The sequence below is a fragment of the Loxodonta africana genome, chromosome 9 (genome assembly GCF_030014295.1).
Source record: "Loxodonta africana isolate mLoxAfr1 chromosome 9, mLoxAfr1.hap2, whole genome shotgun sequence".
NCBI classification, from domain to species: domain Eukaryota; kingdom Metazoa; phylum Chordata; class Mammalia; order Proboscidea; family Elephantidae; genus Loxodonta; species Loxodonta africana.
Window position 1 is genome coordinate 70,215,612 of NC_087350.1, and position 7,986 is coordinate 70,223,597.

At 47.6% G+C, this 7,986-nt stretch overlaps 2 protein-coding genes across 5 annotated transcripts in view; one reads left to right on the forward strand and one right to left on the reverse strand.

Annotated features, from left to right (window-relative positions):
- ZNF462 (zinc finger protein 462) overlaps nucleotides 1-4,480 on the reverse strand; it is a 147,044-nt gene extending 142,564 nt beyond the window's left edge. For 3 of the 4 annotated variants that reach the window (XR_002785026.2, XM_023545076.2, XM_010587776.3), the window contains exon 1: nucleotides 3,912-4,480. The gene's annotated coding sequence lies outside the window, so the exon portion shown is untranslated. Of the gene's footprint in view, nucleotides 1-1,162; nucleotides 2,657-3,911 lie in introns of those variants that run through there. The other variant, XM_003407818.4, reaches the window with a different exon arrangement.
- Nucleotides 4,481-4,756: 276 nt separating this feature from the next.
- Nucleotides 4,757-7,240, forward strand: LOC104845673 (uncharacterized). Its single transcript, XM_023545348.1, is given in 5 exon segments — nucleotides 4,757-4,853; nucleotides 6,595-6,792; nucleotides 6,795-6,984; nucleotides 6,986-7,149; nucleotides 7,152-7,240. Coding segments are annotated over 5 exon segments (738 nt in total).
- The last annotated feature ends 746 nt before the right edge of the window (nucleotides 7,241-7,986 follow it).

Here is a 7,986-nt window from a genome sequence, read left to right on the forward strand (position 1 = left end):
TGAGCCTTATCAACTTCGTGTCTCAAAAATGAATAGGATTTGAGCTTTGACATCAAATGAGAATGTTCAATTTGACACTCTATTTCTCTTGTTGTGGTTTATTGAAAACACTTATCTTGATTTAAATGTATGTGTCTAGGAAATTCAAGAAGCTATGTCTTTAAAATATGGGTGATGCTGCCCACATTGATGAAAGGATATTAGAGATGGATGTGTCTCTTAGATAAATCAGAATATATTCTCAAACCCCAAAGAGGTCCTTAGATACCTTATTTTTTCCCCTCCAGATAAACAAAACTTAAGACTGTCTATAAGGACACCAAAACATTTGGTTGCAAAGTAAAAAATGTGGTGAATCAAACTGCTAGATTGGCAACCAATTTGTCAGACTTTTTTTTCCCACCGAAATAAGTAAACAATTGCCCTCGTATCAGCAACAACAAAAAAGATATCATAGAAGTTTATTTCAGGATAAATATATAATGTATTTATGTTCACATAAACATACATGGTTAATGAGATGTAAAATTATCTTATAATTACTTTCCCAAATAACTCTTTTTATTTCATTGCATTTGAAATTCCAAGATTGAACATGTAGCACTCATATATGCCCTAGCAAGTTTAAATATAACATTGAATACATTCCACTTACGAGCAAACGCAATGGCATCAAAAAATAATAAATCTAAAAATGAATAATGAATGGTATGATTCCAAGTAAGATTTTCAAAAGTGCTCTTGGAGAGGCCTAGATTTTTAATAAAGGAGCAGAGATTTGAACAGAAGCATTTTTACGTGACCATACACATCAACTGAAAACCATACATCTTCGTCTGCACAAGCGGGGTTTTACTTCATTGACCATGGACAATTATCAGCTAAAGAACCATGTATTTCCCCTCTCCTTTCCCACCCCTCAGAAGAACAATAACCCTCAATTAATGACACAAGAGTTTGGTTTGGAAAATGTGATGTTGTCATATATAGCATTGTGCATTTACTGAATGGCACTGCTACCAGCTACTCATCATAATTGCATCTGGAATCTAAAATCACTTCAATATGCACAAAAATACTGTAGACATAAGGAACTGTACACACAAAAAATCTGACAATGAGAAAGCAAAGCAAGAAAAAAAAGCTGATATAAGTCGCTCACCAATGTGTTCCTTATTTCTGTTGAAGCTGGTACCTTTCTACATTTCTTAGTTGAAAACAAGGTCCACTCAGTTTCCTTAGAATACATTAACAGGTCCTGAATCTCCTCCAAGTTTTCATTCCACCATGGAGCCTTCCTCACCTGTCTTCAGCAGTCCATCTAAAATTCTTCTAACATCTTCCCTCATCCTCAAGATGGCTACCTTACCTAATGGAAAATCAACATCTTCATGGTTGGCTTTTATGAATTCCTGAGGCGTTTCAGGATTTAATTCTTTACTTGGGTCAATTACATACATTCTCTAGAACTAATCTGTGAAGAGTTCTAATCAATGTGTGTGAACTTGGGGAGGTTTGAGTCCTTTTTCAAATCATCCTCCCAAAATGTCTCCCTAAAGACTAATAAATTACTCCCAATTAAAAAGGTGAAGATACCTGGGTATAAGGTTTTCTCAACTGACATAACATTTTTCAAAATGTGTTTCCATAGTGACATTAAGAAGACATACTGATATTTCTGAAGACTTACAATAGTTGAGAACACAGAAAAAAAAAAATAGCAGAATGGAAAAGAAAGGGGGAAACAAAGGAACTAAAACAAGGCCTAAAGCACAAGTGGAACAAGCTGAAGAGAAATGTAGAACCTCAAGAAACCGGTGTCAGTCAGTCCTAGAGTTCCTCTGAGATCTTGCAGGATTTGTTTTTGTTTTTGTTTTTTGCAGCAGTCATTCCAAACCAGACAATGAAGTCTTGCAATGCATTCAAAACATGATGATAACCAAGCCCCAGAACTCCAAAATCTCAGTTTAGGGCCACCACCATCTTCACAATGAAGAAATAACATTCCCTGGTGACTTTCAGGAGACCTGAAGCAGCTTAAAGTTGTGTGAAGATCTCACTGGAAATGTTTAAGGTTTTTGTCTTCCCTTTCCTGAAGGAGGTCAAAACCCTTCAGGTCCACTCAAATGGGGGAAAAAATTCCAAAAGTTTACTTTAAAACGGAAACAAATGCTCTGTAACTTGTGAAAGCACTCATTTGGTGGGAGAAAAATCTGACCAACCTTTAAAAGCCCCTCATTCCCTTGCGGAATGAAGCCATAGTGAGGAACCACCATAAGATTTCCCTTAGGAAAGGGAGCAGGAGTAGGCAGGCAAGCCTCCTCCTCCAGCCATCACCAGCAGAGCTTCAAAATGGAGACATCCATAATTTTATAAACACTTCTCATCTCAGCTTTGTCTCCTGGAAACCCGCTCTCCTCCATTTTCTGGTGGAGTTACAACATGACACGGCTTACCTGACTCAGTTCCCAGCTCTCAACCAAACTAGTCACTTCCTCCAAAAACCTGCAAGCCACCTCCAGAAACAAAACCAAAGCAAACCAAACAGCAAACAGACACAGCCCCCGGGAGCCCTGGGAGAAAGCCCCAACTGGTTGGTCTTTCCCTATCCCAGACGCGTGCTTAAAAATGAACTTTTTTTTTTTTTTTTTTTTGGTAGGGGAGTAATATAAAAGGAACTCCAGGCAGCCTCCCTCCCTCTCTGTAGGTTAGAAGCTACAATGAAAAGAAAATGAGGGTTCCTTCAGGAATGGTGAAAAGCCTGGAGACTGAACGTGAGAAGGAGCTTTGTGTTTTGGAGTCTGGACTGGAACCAAAGCAGACAGCTTGCAAATGGAGGACAGGGAGATAAAGAAAGGGAAAGAGAGGGACTGCTCCAATGGGGGGCGGCTGCTGTTTCCCCTCGTGCCTGGAAGGAGGGCAGACTCCCGGGAACTGCACCAGGAGTGAAGCGCCCCCCCTCCCAGGCCCCTTCCTCCCTTTCTCCCTTCTTCAGAGAAGAGCCAAACGTGTGTAATGGCTTCTCCTCTCCAGAAACCGTTGTCCTCCTCTACCAGGCGCTTCTGAACCCCCAGTCAAGAGACAGCTCCTCAGCTGCCTCCTGAACCTGCGCTCCCCACCCGGCCCGCGCCCCCAGCTCCTTGCCTCTCTCCTCACCAACGGCACCGGCACCAGCAGCAGCAGCCACCCCCCGACACATCCCGACCCCGCATCCCAACTTCGGAGAGAGAGAGCCAAATACCTGAGGAAGAGGGGGGTGCCAATCCGCACAGCTTTGCCATCGGGCGGGGGACAGGCAGACAGAGAAGGGGAAAGCAAGGAGAGGGACAGAGAAATAAAGAGGTCAACCCGCTCAGGTCGGGGCCGCTCGGAGCGCTCCCTCCTCTGCCCCTTGCTCGCTCCCTCAGAGTCTCGGCTCAGGTCTCTTCGCCTCCTGCCCTCCGCCCCCCTCTCTGTCCCTACTCCTGTCCCCACACTCCGAGCATCCGTCCTAAGCCTCCAGCTCTCTTCTCACTCATCTTTCATTTTCTCTTCTCTTCGTAGAACTACACGAAATTAATTAAGCCACAGCGCTCCGCTCCCCCCAGAAGGAGCAGCCAGCAGAAAAAGCACAGCCACCTCCTCTGCCACCACCACCACCTTCTCCTCCTCTTCCTCCCTCGCTTCTCCTCCTCCTCCTCCTCTTCCTCCTCCCCCTCCTGCTCTCCCTCCTCCCCCTCCTCCTCCTCCTCTTCTCTTTTGCTTCTTCTCCTCTTCCTCCAGCCAGACCATGCAGGGGACTTCCTCTCCTCCCCGCTCCACCAACCCTTCTTGGCCGAATGAATGAGCGCGTTTGTGCCTCCACCACCCGGCGCTCTTCTCCCCGAAGCACTCAGACCACCCCGAGGTGGTGGTTAATTGCAGTAACTTACAGAAGCGTCCCGGCGCCGGGAGGTGTTTCGGGTTCTCCAGCCCCAGCGCCTCCTTATCCTCTTTCTCTTTCTCCTCTTCCTGCTCGGGTTATTGTTGTGGAAGTTGTTTGGGAGTCTCATGTGCTTCTGCCGGGTCTCAGCAATGGAGGATCGCCATCTTCCCTGCCTTCCTCGGCTCCTCAGACTCGCTGCAGCTGCAGATGACCTGAGATATCCGTCTCTCTCTCCCTCTCCCTCCCTCCCTCACCCTCTCACTCTCTCCCCTCTCTCTCCTCTTCTCTCTCCTCTCCTCCCTCTCCCTCGCGCTCTCTCTCTCTTCTATGTCTCCCTCCCCCTGTGTCTCTCTCTGAATAATGAGCAACCAGAGGGAGAGAGAAAGCAAGACAGAAAGAGAGAAGGAAGACAATCTTCTCCTGCCACACAAAACGCCGGAGCACCAGGGGGTGCGCGAAGCCTTTCTAATAACAACAACAACGTGCAGGAGGGAGAGAGAAAAAAGAAAGAAAGAAAGAAAAATGAGAAAAGGACTGGGGGAAAAAGGGAAGAATTCTCCAAGAGCTGGAGAAGAGCAGAAGAAGAAGCTGGAGGAGATGCTGAGGCTGCGGCTGCTGTCCTCCACCCCCCCACCCCCCCACCCCCCACCCCCCGCTGAACCCCTGAAGGAGGCAAGGTGGTTGCAAAGTTAAGGCTGGGACATTGTCTTTGTCACTCAGAGCAACACAGAGCCCGACCAGTGAGATGCAAGAGGAGGAGGTGGCGGTGGCGGAGGAGGCGGTGGTGGAGGAGGAGGAGGAAGAGGAAGAGAAGGAGGCAAAGGAGGAGGAGAAGGGGAAGAGGGAGATGAGATGAATAAAGACCTGCGGAGAAGGCGGTGCGCTGAGCCGGTCCGCCTGGCCGAGGCGTGCGCGCTCGCGTCCCGGAGGCGCCCGGCCACCCTGGCTGGCAGAGGAAGCCCCCAGTGAGGAACCTGACCGACCGCTCATAGCGCTCCCACCATCAGCCCTGCCCCAGGCGCTGAGCCCCGGCCCCAGCGGTTCCCTCAAACGCATCCATCTAGAGGGCAATCTTTGCAAGGAACATACACGGGAACTGGAGGTTGCAAGTCTAAACCCAGATCAACCACGTGGGGCTTTTTAATCCCTTTCCAGCTTGCGGTGTGAGTATCTCCAGTGAAAAGCTCAAATTGTCCATTACTGGCACGTATTTTGAAGTCTTCTCCCTCGAAATAAAGGCTCTTTGTGCGTTTTATTTCTTTTCTGATATATGGAAAGGGGGGGTAGGGAAGGGAAAGAGTCCATCTTCCGAGCCTCGGAACCACCACTTTCTTTTCCCAACTTGTGAAATGTTTTGACGGCGCACCAAAAAAAAAAAAAAGCCTACTTAAATAACTTTACACCCTCCAGCACAGCGTTGTTTGCGCTTTCTGGTTGATCATCTACAGCCTCGGAAAGTAACAATCAGCGCTCCTAATGATAAGGTGTCACGGTGCTGAAGACAGGAGAGCCAAAATGAAGCTTTCACACCCTGAATTTTTATTTAGTGTAATTTTCCCCAAAATCGTTAAGAGCAATCTCTTTTCCAAAAGAATGGGGCTGCCCCCACCCCTCAATCAGGTTGGATGTCTCTTAAGGCACTCGATGGGGGAGGGGGAACTCAGTATCCAAAAAAAAAAAATCAATATAGGCGCAATTGAAGTTCAAGGGCATAGGCTGGTTGTACCATTTCCATATCCCGGATCCTCAAGTCGGGCATCAACAGCCTCGGGAGAAAGAACCCGGCAACGCGCGGGGCAGAGACCTTAATTAAAGTTTCTTTTGTCCGAAACTGAATTGGGGGATGTTTCTGGATTCCTTTGCATTGGAAAGCGCGCATCCGGCGGAGAAGGGACGGTGCAGTGGATCCAAGGCAAGATTGTGCTATTTAATACCCGCCGCCCCCAAGCAACAGTCCGGGAAGATACACACAGAAAATCCATACAATCAAGGGGGAGGAGACGCGCGCTGAGTTGGTTCCCATCGGATAGCGGGGTTTCCTAGATCTAAATTCTCGTTTCCCAAGATACTGCCGTTCGTGTGCTCCTGGGCAGAATCTCTCGCCCTCAGGCACAATTTCACCCCCTTCCATTCAACACTTCCTGCCCTTTTCTCCTCCCACTCACATTGAAAAGCTTGGGAGCTTTAAAAGGGTGTTGATGGCGGGGTGATAAATAAATAAATAAATGACACTCTGCGCGTGCGGTGAAGAAAGGAGGGGGAGGGAGAGGTAAAGGGAGGAAGGGAACAGAAAAAAAGTAGGGAGAGGAAGACACGGAGAGGAGAAAGGGAAACGTGAGTCAAAGAAAGAGAAAGAAGAAAGAAGCGAGGAGGATGAGGAGGCTGCTGCAGGCTGAACTAATCCTGGCTTTGTGCAGAATTGAGAGAACTTCCTCTCCCAGGTGTCTGGAGGGACCTGGGGAAGTCCTTCTGCCCCCAAGCTCCTCCCTCCGGGACCCCAGGGGTGTCTAGTCGCGGTCAGCCGCTCCCCCATAAATTCCTCGTGGCGAGGAGAGGAAGCGCGCCAGGTCTGCGCTGTCCCTTCAGTGCCCAGGCTGATAATTTACCTCTTTGTCTTTAATAAAAAGCTGACTTTTTCTGTCAAGCTCTGCACAGGGAAAATAACAATCGTATTTCACGTTGAAAGTTAGGTTTTGGAGGCTGCGATAAAATCTTCATCGACGTGAAGGTACCTTCTGGGTTGGCTTGGGTCGGAAGTACTAAGGTGGGGGCCGCCCTTCCCCGGGAGTAGGGACGTGGGGAACCAGGAGGTGGGGAGGGAGGAAAAAGCGACGAGGTCAGAGGAAACCGAAGGCTCCTGGGGCACCAAAGGGCTTCCCGCAGTCGGGGAATGAGCCCTGGGGAGGAGCCTTTCTCGAGAACATGAGCGCGCCTCAACACGCCTCAGACCTCATAAACCCACTTGGCAAAGACCGGAGAAGCGGCTGGCGGACCGACTGCGGTGAACTCAAGAAATTAACCTGCGCTGTAATTAAACGGGCTATCGCCCTTTCAGACTCACCTCGAGCGACCGAGATAGAGAGCTCCCGAACCGGCGGTGGGAGGACCTGGCTCCACCCTCCCGTCCCAGGAGAAGAGGACAAAAAGGGGAGATGGACTTGGAGATGGCCCCGCCCTTCAAACGCTCCAATCCTTGGAAACCAAACCTCCTTTCCAAGTCTCCACGTCTAGAAAGGACAAAGGCAGCAGGAGATCCGTAAAGACCGATGCGGAGATAGGTGGCTTTCGATTTCTGAAGAGGGTGCCGTTGGAGGGGGGGAAAGGTACTGTGGCTAAGTTTCCATCCCAGATACAGAACCACAAAATGGTCTAGAAGACATACCGGATCTTCTGATTTACAAGCAAATTTACTTCCTAAAGCTGTGAAGCAAATTCTTGCAAAACTCCCGCATATCCCTGCTTTTTGAATGTGACAAGGCTAAAATTTCAGTGAATGATGCTATACACATATTTTTCAACTTTTTAGAACAGTTACAAGTGTCTTTACTTTCCAACTAAAATAATTGAAAGAAATTAAACGGAGAGGGGCAGGGCGGGGGCTGTTCGCTTGTTTGTTTTCATTTGGGGCAATTTTCTTTCAAATGATAGGAAAGCAATTGGATAAATAAAAACTGGGCCAGTCAAGGAGAGCATTATGGCTGGAGATTTTACTGAAAATCTTAATAAACTTGACACTTAAGTAACTGTAATTATGCTTTGCCATTAGAGGACCATTAAGATAAACAGGGGAAAGTTCACACCTCCAGCTATTTCATTCTCTAAGAATATTCACAAAGATAAGAAAGACAAGCCTAGCTGGTGAGTTATCTTCTCCACCAGGAGGGTTAATTTTTAAAAGAAAATGGAAAAGCTTAGGTTTTGTACACAGCCAAAACCGTGAGGAAAGCCTCATGGGGACATGGTAACACCTTGAAATTTACCTTTTATTCCTGTACCCCATGTCTTTATACCTCAGAGTCATATGGGATTTCAAGACTTTATTAATATTCCAGGGAATATGAATACATTGAAAGTCTGGACTT